The following is a 19,874-nucleotide window of genomic DNA, read 5'->3' on the forward strand; positions in this document are numbered from 1 at the left end:
ATTCTATGATTCTATGATTCTATGATTCAGTAGTGCCTGTTTGATGATGATGGTAAGGATGATGAAGATTTCTGAGTATGCAATTCACAAGAAGCCGCTAGTCTCCCATGCTCTCTCCTCTCAGTCAATTGGGTAAAGGCTGTCCTACTCTTGGAATGGCTCAGTGCTTGCTGAAGTGGAAGCAAGAGTCCATCCCAGGGATGGTCTTCATGGGAGGAAAAGCTAATCCAAAGTGAATAAAACACCTAGCCTAAGATGAGTGGGACTGTAAGTGGAGGAAAGAGGCCAGTGACATCATAATAATGTCAACCAGTAGCCAGGGGAGCTATTGTTGCTCTTCCCATTGACTATCTTACTAAGGCGAAAATCTGAAGCTCAAGCAAATTCATGCATTTCCATTCTCACCTGGACCCAAGTAAAGACTTCACTTTAGGAGAAACACTGGAGGACCAATGTGCTTTCTGAAAGAATAATACCAACTGTCACCATTGGGTGGCACCTTCATCCATCTATCTAACGGTATCTTTTTTCACTCCTGTTCTTGTGTGCCTTCAAGTCATTTCCAATTTATGAATTTAAGCCTATACAGAATGTCCATAGTGGACCCTCGGGATCCACTCATCTTAACCTTTCTGGGAAGGCAATTAATGCCACTTTCACTGTCATGCCTCAAGTCTATGAAATCATGAGAATTATAGTATCTCAAAGTTTTTTAGTTTTCTCTGCCGAAGGCTGTTGGTGACTACAAACTACAAGTCCTGGGATTCCATAACATTGAGCCACAACAGTGAAAGTTGACTCAAACTGCATTCAATTTACAATGTAAATAAATCCTCAGAGAGAGAATGTTTTGCTTAACTTAAAAAAGAAAATCAAAGTAGCTCCAAAAAATAGCAGAAAAATAAGGCTAGGTTTCCCAGCCCAATTGAAACATTCCTCAATGTTTATTGTCAAAGGCCTTCATGGCCGGAATCACTGGGTTGCTGTGAGTCTTTCGGGCTATAAGGCCATGCTCCAGAAGTTTTCTCTCCTGACGTTTCACTCCACAACTGTGGCAGGCATCCTCAGAGGTTGTAAGGTACAGGCATCCTCACAGGTTGTGAGATACATGCATCCTGAGAGGCTGTGAGATACAGGCATCCTCGGAAGTTGTGAGATACAGGCATCCACAGAGGTTTTGAGATACAGGCATCCTCAGAGGTTGTGAGATACAGGCATCCACAGAGGTTATGAGATACAGGCATCCTCGGAGGTTGTGAGGTACAAGCATCCTCACAGGTTGTGAGAAACAGGCTTCTTCGGCGGTTGTGAGGTACAGGCATCCTCAGAGGTTGTGAGATACAAGCATCCTCAGAGGTTGTGAGATACAGGCATCCTCAGAGGTTGTGAGATACAAGCATCCTCAGAGGTTGTGAGACACAGGCATCCTCAGAGGTTGTAAGATACAGGCATCCTGAGAGGTTGTGAGATACAGGCATTCTCAGAGGTTGTGAGATACAGGCATCCACAGAGGTTGTGAGATACAGGCATCCTCAGAGGTTGTGAGATACAGGCATCCACAGAGGTTGTGAGATACAGGCATCCTCAGAGATTGTGAGATACAGGCATCCTTGGAGGCTGTGAGATACAGGCATCCTCAGAGGTTGTGAGATAGAGGCATCCACAGAGGTTGTGAGATACAGGCATCCTCAGAGGTTGTGAGATACAGGCATCCTCGGAGATTGTGAGATACAGGCATCCTTGGAGGCTGTGAGATACAGACATCCTCAGAGGTTGTGAGATACAGGCATCCTCAGAGGTTGTGAGATACAAGCATCCTCAGAGGTTGTGAGATACAGGCATTCTCAGAGGTTGTGAGACACAGGCATCCTCAGAGGTTGTGAGATACAGGCATCCTGAGAGGTTGTGAGATACAGGCATCCACAGAGGTTGTGAGATACAGGCATCCTCAGAGGTTGTGAGATACAGGCATCCACAGAGGTTGTGAGATACAGGCATCCTCAGAGGTTGTGAGATACAGACATCTTCAGAGGTTGTGAAATAGAGGCATCCTCAGAGGTTGTGAGATAGAGGCATCCACGGAGATTGTGAGATACTGGCATCCTCAGAGGTTGTGAGACACAGGCATCCACGGAGATTGTGAGATACTGGCATCCTCAGAGGTTGTGAGATACAGGCATCCTCAGAGGTTGTGAGATACAGACATCTTCAGAGGTTGTGAAATAGAGGCATCCTCAGAGGTTGTGAGATAGAGGCATCCTCGGAGCTTGCGACACACAGGCATCCACGGAGCTTGCAAGACACAGGCATCCACGGAGGTTGTGAGATACAGGCATCCTCAGAGGTGGTGAGATAGAGACATCCTCAGAGGTTGTGAGATACAGGCATCCTCAGAGGTGGTGAGATAGAGACATCCTCAGAGGTTGTGAGATACAGGCATCCTCGGAGCTTGTGAGATACCGGCATCATCAGAGGTTATGAGGTACAGGCGTCCTCAGAGGTTGTGAGGTACAACCTCTGAGTATGCCTGCCACAGTTGTGGGCAAAACATCAGGAGAGAAAACTTCTGGAACATGGCCATACAGCCCAAAAGACTCACAGCAACCCATTCCTCAATGTGGCTTTTCCTTAGGATCACCTAAGTCTCGTAGAAAGTATAAAGCATCGACATCCATAATATGATCAGGGTCACTTGCTGGATGCTTTTTCCTGCTTTTTCACTCTCCGAAAGCAAGATCCAGAACATTGTATTTCTCTCTCCCTACCAACCTGCTTGCTTCCAACTGCTCAACTACTGCCAAGCCCCCTTAAGCCAAACGTGGACCAGACTGATTCTAAACCAATGTCCTATTTTCCCCCCTTGCAAAATCCAGTTGGGGACTTTTCTTACCTTGAGGGGGCAGTGAAGATTACATTAAGCAGCCTGGCCACACTTTTCAGCTCAAGAAAGGCTCATGGGCTGGCATAAGGCAGAGAGGACACAGTCTCCAGAGGGAGAGAAGAAGAGAAGGAAACTTAGAGGAGAGGGAGTCCTGGTTGATTGTCTTTCCCATTAAACTTCTTGATTTCTCCTTCTCCATTGCAAAGACTTGGGAGGGGAGACACAGGAGTGTGTCAGGGTGACTGCAAGTGTCTTTCCAGTAAAGGGAAGCAAAAGGCCCTCCGGATTCTCCAGAGTAGGACATCTGGCAGGTTTCATTGAGACCGTAATTTAATCAGCTGAAGAGGATAGGTTTTTTAAAAAAGCTTGCCTCTCGCTTGCCAAGAGCTGTCTTCTTATCTCCACAGAGAGGAGGGTGAAGAGGTAGTGGGGTGCCCAACCTCCTCCCCCCAACATCTCACCTTGGTCCCACCTTATCAACAAACCCCAGGCAATGGAGCACCCATCTCCACTCAGGGCCATGTTCTGCTGCGGAGTCCCACCCATCGGTGAGTAGGCCGAAGGTACAGGGAGGTGGGGAGAGTTGTGTGTTGGGTTCAGTTTGGGCAAACTGAAGCTGGATCTACACTGCCCTATATCCCAGGATCTGAACTGGATTATATGAGTCTACACAGCCAGATAATCTCAGATAAGAAGTTAATCTAGGGCCATTAGAAAGCATCAACAGAGGAGAATGAATGCAGTTTGATACCACTTTTAACTGCAGCCGCAATCTTCTCTAGGATCTGGTTTCCCTGTTTCCAGAGGACACTCCAAGAATATCCCATTGGTCTATCCCTGGTGGCTCAGCGGGTTAAACCGCTGAGTTGCTGAACTTGTGGACCAAAAGGTCGCCGGTTTGAATCCAGAGAGCGGGATGAACTCCCGCTATTAGCCCTTGCTTCTGCCAACCTAGCAGTTCGAAACATGCAAATGTGAGTAGATCGATAGGTACCATTCTGGCAGGACACTCCATGTAGTCATGCCAGCCACATGACATTGGAGGTGTCTACGGACAACGCTGGCTCTCCGGCTTAGAAATGAAGATGAGCACCAGCCCACAGAGTCGGACATGACTGGACTTAAAGTCAGGGGAAAATCTTTACCTATGATTACATAGCTCAACAAAAACAAAAATCTTGGTGTCTTGGTTTTTAAGTCTGTTCCTGGGGTTATTTGGGGCCCTGACTCTGAAAATTGCATTGGAGAGACAGCTCTAGTTTCTTCAATATGATTATCATAGTTTTCTATAGGTAAGTAGATAGTGGCTGGTAGGTGACATATGTTCTGTATCTCATAAACTAGAATTGATAGGAGAAAAATTGTGCAGTTTTTGGAACCAGCAGAACAAATAAACATAGAAAGATGGCTTACATTCAAGGCACCAAAATGTGTGTTGGCCAGTATTTGTCAGAGTAATTGCAGTGCAGCAGTAGTTGGATGGAATCAGTGGAACGCAGAACGAAGTGACACCAAGAATCACATTAACAGTATTATCATTGAATCAATAATCTCCCAGGAGGAGAAGAATTTGGGCCCACTTTCCAATATGTACCTGCCTTTAAAAAAAAAAAAACAGGGCTGGAAAGAATTCCCAGCCCGAGAAGCAGCAGGAATCAAGACACTTTCCATTATAACGGTAGACACATTATATGTGCTGACTGTTCGTAGTCCAAAGGGCAGCACTCCACAGAAGATGGATGCCCATCTATATGCTCAAGTATGTTGCATAACATAAATACAAGAAACTCAAGTAAGGACATTCTTAAAAGGGGAAAGTGAGATATACCAAATGATCAAAAGATAGTTTGCTCAAAGCAAGTGTTCATAGGTGATGCCCAAACTCTTCCAAGTTGAATTGAGAAAGAAACAGGGCTCCTGGGGTCCCCCAAAGGAAAAGTTCAAGGAACTAGCTGCCTTATAGTTGTCTCCACTGCTTTCAAAAGAGGTAAAAGAAAACAAAAGGGAGAGGAAAGTTTCCCATTGAGGAGTTAAGATGGGGGAAGGAGGGATAGGACACAGCGTAGTCAGTGTTGAGAGGAAGAGAAGGAAGAAAGACCTTGGAGCCAAAGCAGTGCTTGAAACTAGCTACCTTGTAGTTGTTTCTACTTCTTTCCAAGGAGGAGGAGGAAGAAGAAGAAAGGGAGAGGAAGGCTTCCTGTTGGGGTTGAGATCAGGAAAAGGAGGAGGGATAGGACAGAGCCAAGTCAGTGTTGAGAGGAAGAGGAGGAAGAAAGTCCTTAGGACCAAAGCAGTGCTTGGAAGGAGCTACCGTGTAGTTCTCTCCACTTCTTTCCAGGAAGGAGGGAGAAAGGGAGAGGAAGGCTTCCTGTTGCGGTTAAGATCAAGAAAAGGAGGAGGGAAAGCACAGAACCTAGTCAGTGGCGAGAGGAGGAGGAGGAGGAGAAAAGTCGGGGCTCACTGGAAAGTCCTTGGAGCCAAAGGGTGCTTAGAACTGGCTACGTTGTAGTTGTCTCTCCTTCTTTCCAAGGAGGAGGAGGAAGAAGAAAGAGAGAAGAAGGCTTCCAGTTGGGGATGAGATCATGAAAAGCAGGAGGGATAGGACAGAGCCAAGTCAGTGTTGATAGAAAGAGGAGGAAGAAAGTCATTGTGGCGCTTGGAACTAGTAGCTGCCTTGTAGTTGTCTCTCCTTTCCAAGAAGGAGAAGTAGGAACTAGCTGCCTTGTAGTTGTCTCCACTTCTTTCCAAGGAGGAGGAGGAAGAAGAAAGGGAGAGGAAGGTGCCCTGTCGGGGTTGAGATCAGGAAAAGGAGGAGAGATAGGACAGAGTCAAATCAGTGTTGAGAGGAAGAGGAGGAAGAAAGTCCTTTGGGCCAAAGTAGTGCTTGGAACTAGCTACCTTGTAGTTGTTTCCACTTATTTCCAAGGAGGAGAAGGAAGGAGAAAGGAAGAGGAAGGCTTTCTGTTGGGTTGAGATCTGAGGAAGGAGGAGGGATAGGACAGAGCCTAGTCAGTGTTGAGAAGAAGAGGAAGAAGAAAGTCATTGAGGCCAATGTTGCGCTTGGAACTAGTAGCTGCCTTGTAGTTGTCTCTCTTTCTTTCCAAGCAGGAGAAGGCGGAACTAGCTGCTTTGTAGTTGTTACCATTTCCTTCTAAGTGATAACTTAGAAAGGAGGAAGAATAAGAAAGGGAGAGGAAGGTGCCCTGTTGGGGCTGAGATCTTAAAAAGGAGGAGGGATAGGACAGAGTCAAGTCAGTTGTTGAGAGGAAGAGGAGGAAGAAAATCCTTGGTGCCACAACAGTGCTTGGAACTAGCTGCCTTGTAGTCATCTCCACTTCTTTCCAAGGAAGAAAAAGAAGGGAGAGGAAGGCTTCTTGTTGAGAGGCTGAGATTAGGAAAAGGAAAAGGGATAGGACAGAGCGAAGTCAGTGTTGAGAGAAAGAAGAAAGTCACTGGGGCCAATGTGGTACTTGGAACTAGTAGCTGCCTTGTAGTTGTCTCTACTTCTTTCTAAGGAGGAGGAGGAAGAAGAAGAAAGGGAGAAGAAGGCTTCCAGTTAGGGCTGAGATCATGAAAAGGAGGAGGGATAGGACAGAGTCAAGTCAGTGTTGATAGAAAGAGGAGGAAGAAAGTCATTGTGGCGCTTGGAACTAGTAGCTGCCTTGTAGTTGTCTCCACTTCTTTCCAAGGAGGAGGAGGAAGAAGAAGAAAGGGAGAGGAAGGCTTCCTGTTGGGGTTGAGATCAGGAAAAAGAGGAGGGATAATACAGAGCCTAGTCAGTGTTGAGAGGAAGAGGAGGAAGAAAGTCCTTGTGACCAAAGCAGTGCTTGGAAGGAGCTACCTTGTAGTTATCTCCACTTCTTTCAAAGGAGGAGGAAGAGGGAGAAAGGGAGAGGAAGGCTTCCTGTTGGGGGTGAGATCAAGAAAAGGAGAAGGGAAAGCACAGATCCTAGTCAGTGGTGAAAGGAAGAGGAGAAAAGTCGGGGCTCGTTGGAACCAAAGCGACGCTTGGAACAAGGCGCTTTGTAGTTGTCTCGACTTCTTTCCAAGAAGGAGGAGGAGGAAGGCGAGAGGAAGGCTGAGACGGGGCGGTGCCTGCCTGCCTGTGTGTGCTCTCCTCCTCGCCCCGTGGCTTCCTTGCCTTGCCCTCTTCCTCCTCCTCGTCTCTTCTTCCTCTTCCTCGGTGGTGCGCGTTTTGCGCCGCGCTCTTGGAGAGCTTTTGGAGAGGCGCGTCCTCCTCAGCCTCTCTCCTCTCTCTCCTCTCTCTCCGTTGCCTCTTCTGCTCTCTTCTCCCCGAAGTGAGGATGATCCAGCCCCGCAGCCCGCAGCCCGAGCAGGACAGCAGTCCGCAGCCTCCTCTCAAGAAGGATGTGGAGCTGATCCTGGTCAAGGAGCAGAACGGCGTCCAGTACACCAGCACCAGCCTCTTGGAGAGCGGCGGCGGCGGCGGCGGCGGCGGCGTTGGCCCCTTCCTCCCCGGAGAGACCCCTTTGCCCGAGAGGGAGACCTGGGCCAAGAAGATCGACTTCCTCCTCTCCGTCATCGGCTTCTCCGTGGACCTGGCCAACGTCTGGAGGTTCCCTTACCTCTGCTACAAAAACGGAGGCGGTAAGGACAGCGGGGGCGCGATGCTTGCCTCGGAGAGAACAAAGTTAAGGGCATCATCCGCTTGGGGAGACTTGGAGAAGGACTGCCTTGGCTCTGCTGGGTGCATTCGTGCCCTTTGGCACCCTCGTGGCTCAGTGCTCTGGAAACCTGGAAGGTGTCCTTTTGCAAAGACTTGAGCCTTCTCTGCCAACACTTCCAGGACTCCACAACCCTGAGCTATGGCCATGTAAGCAGTGCCAAACTTCACCAATTGTAATCAATTAACGTAGTTGTACAGGCAGACCCCACGTTATGACCAACATAAGTTCTTTAGGTTTCAGGGTTGTTGTATGTTTTTCGGGCTGTATGGCCATGTTCCAGAAGTATTCTCTCCTGACGTTTCGCCCACATCTATGGCAGGCATCCTCAGAGGTTGTGAGGTATGGAGAAAACTAAGCAAAGAGGTAAATATATACAGTAGTCTCACTTATCCAAGCTAAACGGGCCGGCAGAAGCTTGGATAAGCGAATATCTTGGATAATAAGAAGGGATTAAAGAAAAGCCTATTAAACATCAAATTAGGTTATGATTTTACAAATTAAACACCAAAATATCATGTTATACAACAAATTTGACAGAAAAAGTAGTTCAATACACAGTAATGTTGTGTTGTAATTACTGTATTTATGAATTTAGCACCAACATATCACGATATATTGGAGCCTCCGGTGGTCTACGGGATAAAAGCCTTGTAACTTGAAGGTTGGGTTGCTTACCTGAAGGTGCCAGGTTCGAATCCCACCGGGGAGAGCGCGGATGAGCTCCCTCTTTCAGCTCCAGCTCCATGCGGGGACATGAGAGAAGCCTCCCACAAGGATGGTAAAAAACATCAAAACATCCGGGCATCCCCTGGGTAACGTCCTTGCAGACGGCCAATTCTCTCACTCCAGAAGCAACTCCGGTTGCTCCTGACACGAAAAAAAAAAATCACGATGTATTGAAAACATTGACTACAAAAATGGCTTGGATAATCCAGAAGCGTGGATAAGCGAGGCTTGTGAGACTCTACTGTATCTGTGGAAAGTCTAGGGTGAGAGAGGTCAGTGTGAATTTTGTAGTTAATCACCTAAATTAGCATTGAAAAGATTTTCCACAGATATATATTTAATAATAATAATAATAATAATAATAATAATAATAATAATAATAAATAAAACTTTATTTATACCCTGCCACCATCTCCCCGTGGGGACTCGGGGCGGCTTACATGGGGCAGAGGCCCAAACAACATAGAACAAAACATAGGCAGCATAATACAAATCACACTATAAAAAGATAAAACAGTAATACAATATATCAATTAAAACAAAAATACAGGATAAAAAAATGCATTTAAAACACATAAATGGTAAAATCGTAATAAAAAAGGGATAGATTATTAAAAACCCTCTGGGGCTGATTAATTAATGACTGTATCTCCATATTTACCGCTTTGCTTAGTTTTCTCCATACCTCACAACCTCTGAGGATGCCTGCCATAGATGTGGGCAAAACATCAGGAGAGAATACTTCTAGAACATGGCCATACAGCCCAAAAAACATACAACAACCCTGTGATCCCGGCCATGAAAGCCTTCGACAACACATTCTGTAGGTTTGCTCTTAAGTTGAATTCCTGCATTGCTGGGAGTTTTCCGGGCTGTATGGGCCATGTTCCAGAAGCGTTCTCTCCTGACATTTTGCCCACATCTAAGTTAGGCTCCTCGAAGGTTGTGAGGTCTGTTGGAAACTAGGCAAACGAGGTTTATATACCTGTGGAAGGTCCAGGGTGAGAGAAAGAACTCTTGTCTGCGTGAATGTTGCAATTAATCACCTTGATTAGAATTTAAAAGCCTTGCAGCTTCAAAATCTGGCTGATCCCTGCCTGGATAATCCTTTGTTGGGAGGTGTTACCTGGCGCTAATTGTTTCATGTCTGGAATTCCCCTGTTTTCAGAGTATTGTTCTTTATTTACTGTCCTGATTTTAGAGTTTTTTAATACTGGTGGGCAGATTTTTGCGGGAACCCCCTGTGGCACAGTGGGTTTAACCACTGAGCTGCTGAACTTGCTGACTGAAAGGTTGCCAGGTTCGAATCCAGGGAGGGGAGTGAGCGCCCACTGGTAGCCCCAGCTTCTGCCAACCTAGCAGTTTGAAAACATGCAAATGTGAGTAGATCAATAGGTACCGCTCCTGTGGGAAGGTAACGGCGCTCCATGCAGTCATGCCAGCCACATGATCTTGGAGGTGTCTATGGGCAACGCCGGCTCTTCGGCTTAGAAATGGAGATGAGCACCAACCCCCAGAGCCGGACACGACTGGATTTAATGTCAGGGGAAAACCTTTACCTTTACCTAACCTAAGCAAGGAAGGTTTATATATCTGTGGAAGGTCCAGGGTGGGAGAAAGAACTCTTGTCTGTTGGAGACCAATGTGAATGTTGTAATTAATCACCTTGATTAGCATTAATGGCCTTGCCAGCTTCAACATGGCCATACAGCCTGGAAAATTCACAATAACCCTGTGACTTTGGCCATGAAAGCCTTCCACAACACATTCTGTAGGTTTGGTCTTAAGTTGAATTTCTGGGTTGCTGGGAGTTTTCTGTGCTGTATGTTCCAGAAGCATTCTCTCCTGACATTTTGCCCACATCTATGGCAGGCATCCTCAGAGATTGTGAGGTCTGTTGGAAACTAGGCAGGTGGGATTTATATATCTGTGGAATGCCCAGGCTTTGAAGAGTTGTTTTCAGGAGGAAAAGAGGTCTCCACTGAAGCTTTCTCTGCAATCCTTGTTTCCACAAGAAAATTTCTTCAAATCCAGTCATCACAGGGACAGAAAGGGAGCAGAAATCTTCTGAACAGAGGCACAGAAAGCAATACAAACACCAAAGGGGTGTGTTTTTTTAATTGTGTGCTGCTAGGCTTGGTTCCCATGTGAGCAGCCCCGAGTCCCTTCCCGGAAATTGGGCGGAATATAAGGATAAAGTTGTTGTTGTTATTATTATTATTAACCCTTCCCTATGCTATCCAAAGATAGATAGCTAGACAAATATATGACTAGAGTTACACTGAAAGGATGCACCTGTACCGACTTACAAACAAATTCAACTTAAGAACAAACCTACATAATGTACATTGTTCATAACGTGGGACCTGCCTGTACAACTAAATAAATTGATTAGAGAATTGCTCTGAATTTTCCAGGCTGTATGGCCATGTTCCAGAAGCATTCTCTCCTGACGTTTCACCCACTTATATGGCAGGAATCCTCAGAGGTTGTGAGGTATATTGGAAACAAGGCAAGTGAGGTTTATATATCTGTGGAAGGTCCAGACTGAGAGAAAGAACTCTTGTTTGTCAGAGGCAGAATGTTGCAATTACTCACCTTGATTAGCATTGAAAAGCTTTGCAGCTTCAAAGCCTGGCTGCTTCCTGCCTTTGTTGGCCCTGATTGTTTCATGTCTGGAATTCCCCTGTTTTCTGAGTATTGTTCTTTATTTACTATCCTGATTTTAGACTTTTTTAAATACTGGAAGAAACCATAAAAATAAACAAAATCTGGCTCTCAGTATTAAAAAAAATTCTAAAATCAGGACAGTAATTAAAGAACAGCACTCTGAAAACAGACATGAAACCATCAGAGTCAGCTAACACCTCCCAACAAAGGATTTCCCCAGGCAGGAAGCAGCTAGGCTTTGAAGCTGCAAGGCTTTCCAATGCTAATCAAGGTGATTAATTGCAATATTCACAATTGCCTCCAACAGGCAAGAGTTCTTTCTCCCACCCTGGACATTATTCCACAGATATATAAACCTCACTCGCCTTGTTTCCACTATACCTCACAACTTCTGAGGATGCCTGCCATAGATGTGGGTGAAATGTCAGGAGAGAATGCTTCTGGAACATGGCCATACAGTCCAGAAAACTGCCAGCAATCCTCTAATCAATTTATTTAGTTGTATAGGCAGTTCCCAAGTTATGAACAATGTAAGTTCTGTAGGTTTGTTCTTAAGATGAATTTGTTTATGAGTCGGAACAAGTGGATTCTTTAAATGTAACCCTAGCCATATATTTATCTATCTGTGTTTGGATAGCATAGGGAAGGCTTGACACCCCGTATGGTGCTTGTGTTGCTTTCTGTGCCTCTGTTCAGAAGATTTCTCCTCACTTTCTGTCCCTGTGATGATTGGATTTGGAAAAAAATGGACTTGTGGAAACAAGGATTGGAGAGAAAGTTTCAATGGAGACCCCTTTGCCATTGATAACTCTTCCAGGAGTGGATTTCCCCTCTTGGGGTGGATTTCTGTCACATCAAAGACATGTGTTTGCTTGTCAGATCTTTGTAACTCAGGCAGGGCTTGTATTTTAACTTTATCTCCATGTCACAAATATTTAATTGCATTTGCCTTGTTTTACTTTTCTTTCCTGGCCGCCTTGAGTCCCTATGGGGAGAAAGGCAGGATCGAAAGAAAGCGAATAAAACAATATTTCTACAGTGTAGATGCACAGCGAACCAGAGGGAAGAAAGTTGGCAGCAGAAGTGCACCCACACTGTGGTATGAATGCAGTTTGATGCCTCTTTCACTGCCATGGCTCAGTGCTATGAAATGCTGGAATGTGTCATTTGGTGAAGCATCAGCGCATTCTGACAGAGAAAGCTAGAGACCTTGAAAAACTATAGCTTCCATGATTCCATAGTACTGGGCCATTGCTGTGAAAGTGGAGAGAAACTGCATTATTTCTACATTGGTAGAGACCTTGGAAAACTATAGCTTCCATGATTCCATAATACTAAGTCATTGCTGTGAAAGTGGATTCAAACTGCATTCATTCTATGGTGCTAGAGATCTTGGAAAACTATAGCTTCCACGATTCCATAGTACTCAGCAATTGCTGTGAAAGTGGAGTGAAACTGCATTAATTCTACATTGGTAGAGACCTTTGAAAACTACAGCTTCCATGATTTCATAGTACTGAGTCATAGTTATGAAAATGGAGTCAACCCGCATTAATTCTACTGTGCTAGAGACCTTGGAAAATTATAGCTTCCACGATTCCATAGTACTGAGCCATGGCTGTGAAAGAGGAGTCAAAGTGCATTAATTATACAGTGCTAGAGATCTTGGAAGACTATAGCTTCCATGATTCCATAGCACAGTGCTAGAGACCTTGTAAAAGTATAGTTTCCATGATTCCATCATACTGGGCCATTGCTGTGCAAGTGGAGTCAAAGTTCATTAATTCTACAGTGCTAGAGATCTTGGAAAACTTTAGCTTCCATGATTCCATAGTACAGTGCTAGAGACCTTGTAAAACTATAGCTTCCATGATTCCATAGTACAGTGCTAGAGACCTTGTAAAACTATAGCTTCCATGATTCCATAGTACAGTGCTAGAGACCTTGTAAAACTATAGCTTCCATGATTCCATAGTACAGTGCTAGCGACCTTGTAAAACTATAGCTTCCATGATTCCATCATACCAGGCCATTGCTGTGCAAGTGGTGTCAAAGTGCTTTAATTCTACAATGCTAGAGGACTTGGAAAACTATAGCTTCCATGATTCCATAGTGTGATGTTGTGTTGACTGTTTGTTGCCTATGTTTTGTTTTGCACTTGTTGTATTTTGTGTCACACCTTGAGTGTTTTGTGAGATGGTGGTGGGATATAAATAAAATATTATTATTAGTAGTAGTAGTACAGTAGAGTCTCGCTTATCCAACGTAAACGGGCCAGCAGAATGTTGGATAAGTGAATATGTTGGATAATAAGGAGAGATTAAGGAAAAGCATATTAAACATCAAATTAGGTTATGATTTTACAAATTAAGCACCAAAACATCATGTTATGCAACAAATTTGACAGAAAAAGTAGTTCAATACACAGTAATGCTATGTAGAAATTACTGTATTTACGAATTTAGCACCTAAATATCACGATGTATTGAAAACAGTGACTACAAACATGCGTTGGATAATCCAGAACGTTGGATAAGCGAGTGTTGGATAAGTGAGACTCTACTGTATTAGTATTGAGCAGTGGCTGTGAAAGTGGAGTCAAATTGCATTAATTCTACAGTGTAGCTAGCTACCGCAGAGGAGAATCAAACTTTATAAGCAACCATTGAAAGACATTTCTGTGTTAGTCTGGGTCGCTGTTCAGTGGGATCTTGTAGCATATTTGAAACTAATGCAAATAATGATGTCGGCAGCCTAAAGCCAAGAGAAAACTAAAGACCTTGTGAAACTACAACTCTCCGGATCCCATAGCATTGAGCCATGGCAGTTCAAGTGGGATCAGACTGCATTAATTCAACAGTCCAAGACTCATCTTCACAACTTCTGGGATGAACAATCCCTTCCCCTTTGCAAAATGGAAACAACAGTGACGTTTCGCCGTATGGTGAGAGTTGACTGAGATTAGTATTGAGACTCCATGGCATCGATCCAGTTACTAAGCTAATACAATATATCTACTAAAACAAATAACTGGCAACCGGCAAGACGGAAGCTGCACAAAAGAGCACAGCCAAAAGCTGCACAAAAAGAGCACAGCCAAAAGTTAGTGCGGCAAATATTGTGTTACAGTTTTGAGAGTCACAACACGTTGAAGAAGGGATGGCATCCTAACTAATAGCATGCTTACTTGGACTTAATTTGCTCATTTATTGGTATGTGTTAAAAACTGAATCTTTCCATTTGTCTGCACTCTTCGACTACGATGGCTTTCCAAGGGCATGAATCAATTTCACCTTTTGGTTTCCAAGCTTACGACGCAAACAGAAGGAATGCAGGAAAGAATCCTTCTGGAAAACCACAAAGAGACAACAATTCCAAATTCCTTCTTCAGATGCCTGTTGGGAGATGAGAAGGAGGATGGAAAAGCTATTATTTATTGCCTTCCTCCCTCGCTTCTCCCCACCCCTAACTATTAATATACTGCACCTTTACATGGAAGCTTCATTTGACTTGCAAAGCTAGTAGCTACGGATAGGCTTGCTGTCCATGATTTGGCACAATTTATTTATTTTAAAGCCATTTTTGGTCACATCAGAGTGAAACACACCCCCATAAAAAGAGATATGGAGAAAGTGTGATACAATGGTTGGAGCAGGGGTTCTCAAACTTTTTCAGCCACGGAGCCTTTTCTGAAGCAAATGTTTCTCATAGAGCCTCAATAAATTGTTTATCTATATATATAAAAGGGTAATGAAATTTCAGCCTAGGACAAAACAACAAAACTACACATCCCAGAAACACTAAACTTGGCAGCACAACCCCTCATCCATGTCTCTGCGTTCATACAACAAAAAGAAAAGAAAAATAAAGTCCTAATTAGAGGGAGAGGAATAATTGTTTTTATCCAATTGCTGCCAGTTAGAAGGCTAAGCTCCGCCCACTTGGTCTCATACCAACCCACTCAGCCCAGGGGACAGGCAGAGTTAGGCCTCACTTAGGCCTCTTCACCACTGCCTATAAACTACGGATTTCCAAATTAAGCACCAAAACATCATGTTATACAACAAATATGACAGAAAAAGTAGTTCCATGCGCAGTAATGCTATGTAGTAATTACTGTATTTACAAATTTACCACCAAAATATCACAATGAATTTAAAACACTGACTACAAAACAGACTGCGTTGGATAATCCAGAACATTGGATAAGTGAATGTTGGATAAGTGAGATTTTACTCTACAGGGGAAAACCTTTACCCTTTACCTTAACTACCACCAATTCCTCAATACTTTATTTCCCATACCACCATACTTCGCCACAGCAATGCGTGGCCGGGCACAGCTAGTATATCTATATATATAAAAGAGTGATGGCATCACGGCAATTCACAAAACAACAAAAGTACAGGCCCCCCAACCTCAAAATTTGACAACACAACCCATCATCCACGCCTCAAGGTTGATACAACAAAAAGAAAAGAAAAATAAAATCCTAATTAGAGGGAGAGCAATAATTTTTTTTATCCAATTGCTGCCAGTTTAGAGGGCTAATCTCTGCCCACTTGGTTGCCTAGCAACCAAGGGACAGCCAGGCTTCAGTTCGGGGACAGGCAGATTTAGGCCTCACTTAGACTTCTTCCACAGATTATCTAATTTTCACTGGATTATATGGCAGTGTAGGCTCAAGGCCCTTCAACACAGCTATATAACCCATTTATAATCTTATATTATCTGCTTTGCACTGGATTATCTTGACTCCACACTACCATATAATCCACTTCAGTGTGCATTTTATACAGCTGTGAAGAAGGAGCCTCATATAATCCAGTTCTAAGCAGATAATTTAAGATTAGAAATATACAGTAGAGTCTCACTTATCCAACGTAAACAGGCCAGCAGGATAAGTGAATATGTTGGATAATAAGAAGGGATTCAGGAAAAGCCAATTAAACATCAAATTAGGTAATCGTTATACAAATTAAGCAACAAAACATCATATTATACAACAACCAATCAGAAATATTGTATATTCACAACCTTTAGGAAATAATATCCCCTGATGGCGCAGCGTGTTAAAGCGCTGAGCTGCTGAACTTCTGGACCGAAAGGCCACAGGTTTGAATTGGGGGAGCGGAGAGAGCCCCCACTGTTAGCCCCAGCTTCTGCCAACCCAGAAGTTTGAAAACATGCAAATGTGAGTGCATCAATAGGTATTGCTCCGGCGGGAAGGTAACGCCGCTCCATGTAGTCATCCCACATGACCTTGGAGGAGTCTGCGGACAACGCCGGCTCTTCGGCTTAGAAATGGAGATGAGCACCAACCTCCAGAGTCAGACACGACTGGACTTAATGTCTGGGGAAAACCTTTACCCTTGACCTTAACTACCACCAATTCCTCAATACTTTATTTCCCATACCACCATACTTCGCCACAGCAACGCGTGGCCGGGCACAGCTAGTTATATAATATATTTTTTCTTGTGTCAGGAGCTACTTGAGAAACTGCAAGTCGCTTCTGGTGTGAGAGAATTGGCCATCCTCAAGGATGTTGCCCAGGGACACCCGGATGTTTTGATGTTTTTACCATCCTTGTGGGAGGCGTCTTTCATGTCCTCACATAGAGCTGGAGCTGACAGATGGAGCTCATCCTCGCTCTCCCCATGTTGGACCCTCAAGTCAGCAACACAACCTTCAACTTAGCAGTCTGCCGGAATAAGGGTTTAACCCATTGCGTCACTGGGGATTCATATAAAATATAATGTATTTATATCAGGCATGGGCTGGACCAGTGACAGATGAATCGAGAGTGTTTGTGTGAATTAATTCACACAGTGCAAAAAAAAAGGCAGAAACAATACAATATTTAAAATGAACAACAATTTTAAACAACATAAACGTAACAGTATTCAAGTGGAAGACCCCAGGGGCCATCCAGTCCAACCGCCTTCTGCCATGCAGGAAAAGCACAATCAAAGCACCCCCAACAGATGGTCATCCAGCCTTTGTCTGGGATTTCCAAATTCAGACTGACATAGTTTTGGAGCACAATACTCCTGACCTCACGGTCATGTTAAAAAACAAAGTATGGATTGTCAAAGTTGCAATTGATGAGAAGCAACTGGAAAAGCTAACACGATAGGAGGATTTAAAGATCAAACTACAAAGACTCTGGCACAAGCCAGTAAAGGGGGTCCTAGTGGTGATTGGCACACTGGGTCCAGTCCCTTGGCCAGCACTTAAAAAAAATCAGCGCTGACAAAATAGTAATAATAATAATAATAATAATAATAATAATAATAATAATAATAATAATAATAAAAACTTTATTTATATTCTGCCACCATCTCCCCACGGGGACTCGGGGCAGCTTACATGGGGCAATGGCCCAAACAACTATCTGTTAACTGCAAAAGATCTGCATGCATTATTCGCCGATACATCACACAGTCCTAGACAACTGGGAATGTTCAGTGTGTGATCTAATAAACAGCCAGCATAGTGATCTTGTTTGCTGTGTACTAATTTTGTTGTAAATAATAATAATAATAATAATAATAATAATAATAATAATAATTATTATTATTATTATTATTATTATTATTATTATTATTATTATTATTATTGCAGAAACCCAAGGGTTTTGCGGACCACAGTTTGAGAACCCCTGGGTAAGAATATTGGAATGCGATTTGGGAGATACGAGTTCTAGTCCTAGTGAGCTGCATGACATATACTGAGTGGCCAAGGGCCAACACATTCTCAATCTACCTCACAGGGTTATTGTGGTGATGAATAAATAAATAAGCAACTGACCGACCACAGAAGGAAAAATATCCCCTCGAATGCTGGAAAGGTTTTTATTTTGTGGTCCTTAAGCTCCAGCTTCTGCAAACCTAGTTTGAAAACATGTAAATGTGAGTAGATCAATAGGTACTGCTCTGGTGGGAAGGTAACAGCGCTCCATGCAGTCATGCCGGCCACATGACTTTGGAGGTGTCTACGGACAACGCCGGCTCTTCAGCTTAGAAATGGAGATGAACACCAACCCCCAGAGTCCAACATGACTAGACTTAATGTCAGGGGGAAACCTTTACCTTTACCCTAAGGTCTGACTTGGAAAGAAAACCCGAAAGGATTTGAATGAAACTAGAATACTTCTGCATGTCAATAGAGGACCCCTCTATAGGACTGAAATTTGGGAGTTTTCCCCATTAATTCAAAATTTTAATAGAAAAACAAACAAGGAAAACAACAATGCACATACATATGCAAACATAAACATTTCCTGACATTTTAGTAATAATAATAATAATAATAATAATAATAATAATAATAATAATAATAATAATAATAATATTTTATTTATACCCCACTCCATCTCCCAAAGGACTCAGGGCGGTTTATACATTGGGACAAGCCCATAACTACAATTTCTCTTATCAAGCTACATCTCTACTCCAACTAGTCGAACATACAGACATATTTGCAGAAATTCGTTTTCAAAGAGCATTGCCTGTTTTCCCCTTTTGTCAGTTTCTCTATAGTTCAGCACTTTTTATTGCACATTATCAATACAGTATAGTCTCACTTATCCAAGCCTCACTTATCCAAGCCTCTGGATAATCCAAGCCATTTTTCTAGTCAATGTTTTCAATATATCGTGATATTTTGGTGCTAAATTTGTAAATACAGTAATTACAACATAATATTACTGTGTATTGAACTACTTTTTCTGTCAAATTTGTTGCACAACATGATGTTTTGGTGCTTAATTTCTAAAATCATAACCTAATTTGATGTTTAATAGGCTTTTCCTTAATCCCTCCTTATTATCCAAGCTATTCGCTTATCCAAGCTTCTGCCAACCCGTTTAGCTTGGATAAGTGAGACTGTACTGTATATGTAAATGATGTATATCTCAGAGCTCAACTCAGCTTCCAATGTGACGGTGAGCAGGCATCGCCTTAACTTTTATAACTTTGAGGCGGGGAGAGAGAGATTTAAGAGAAGAATATGGGTCCCATTGGAGCACCGTGAAACATGAGGCACCGGAATGAGGCTGAACCCTGAGAGTGTTTACTTGGAAAAATATAGGTGCCCTGTGTTCATCACATTTCGCCTTACTCACTTTGTATGGCATGCAAGACTGGCCTCGGGTGGCAGAATCTGTGCATCAGGAAAGGATAGTAGATGGTTTGTTCCCTGAAATGTGTTGCGGCTTTCCCTTTAAAGAGGGAGCAGTGATATTTTCTGCCCTGTGATCCAAAACAAGTTGGTTGGCTTTAGGTACTGGAGTTGATTCTTAAAGAAATCCCAGGCAGACTTGACCCCTGCTGGGGTTGATGGCTTTATACTAGTGTAAAATAAAGACGGAGAACTCAGATGATAGGTTGGATTTGAGGCCCCATCATCCATAGGGAAAAAACTCCTTGGAGACTATGGCCAAGTCAACTGATGCTTTGGGGCCAGAACAAAGAGCGGGAGCCAGGAAGAGTTCCATCTTGTTTCCTGTACCATCAGTTGGGGGGCCCTCCCCCCAGTAACAGGCTATGCTAATAATATACGGTATTTACTCGAGTATAAGCCAACCCGAATATAAGCCGGGGCACCTAATTTTACTACAAAAAACTGAGAAAACATTGACTCCAGTATAAGCCGAGAGTGGTAAATTTCAGAAATAAAAACAGACATTAATTGTAAATTAAAATTACATTAATTGAGGCATCAGTAGGTTAAATGTTTTTGAATATTTATATAAAGCTCTAATTTAAGATAAGATTGTCCAACTCTGATTGAATCATTATTCTCATCTTCTTCAATGTAAATGTGCTTATGTATCCTTTCAATAATAATAGAGTCAAATAATACATGTAATAATAATACTAAATACAGGAAAATAATACATGTAG

The 19,874-nt window shown here is 43.3% G+C and overlaps 1 protein-coding gene across 2 annotated transcripts in view; it reads left to right on the forward strand.

Moving 5' to 3' along the window:
• The first annotated feature begins 344 nt into the window (after nucleotides 1-344).
• The window catches only part of slc6a2 (solute carrier family 6 member 2), a 92,216-nt gene continuing 72,686 nt past the window's right edge, over nucleotides 345-19,874 (forward strand). The window contains exons 1-3 of one of the 2 annotated variants that reach the window (XR_010000642.1): nucleotides 345-519; nucleotides 3,289-3,429; nucleotides 7,181-7,489. Coding sequence is in view for 1 of the 2 variants with exons in the window: in XM_003222924.4 (XP_003222972.2) it covers nucleotides 3,375-3,429; nucleotides 7,181-7,489 (364 nt within the window). In the remaining variant the exon portion in view is untranslated. The remainder of the gene's footprint in view (nucleotides 520-3,288; nucleotides 3,430-7,180; nucleotides 7,490-19,874) is intronic. The other variant, XM_003222924.4, reaches the window with a different exon arrangement.

The sequence above is a fragment of the Anolis carolinensis genome, unplaced genomic scaffold (assembly GCF_035594765.1).
Source record: "Anolis carolinensis isolate JA03-04 unplaced genomic scaffold, rAnoCar3.1.pri scaffold_9, whole genome shotgun sequence".
Taxonomy (NCBI): domain Eukaryota; kingdom Metazoa; phylum Chordata; class Lepidosauria; order Squamata; family Dactyloidae; genus Anolis; species Anolis carolinensis.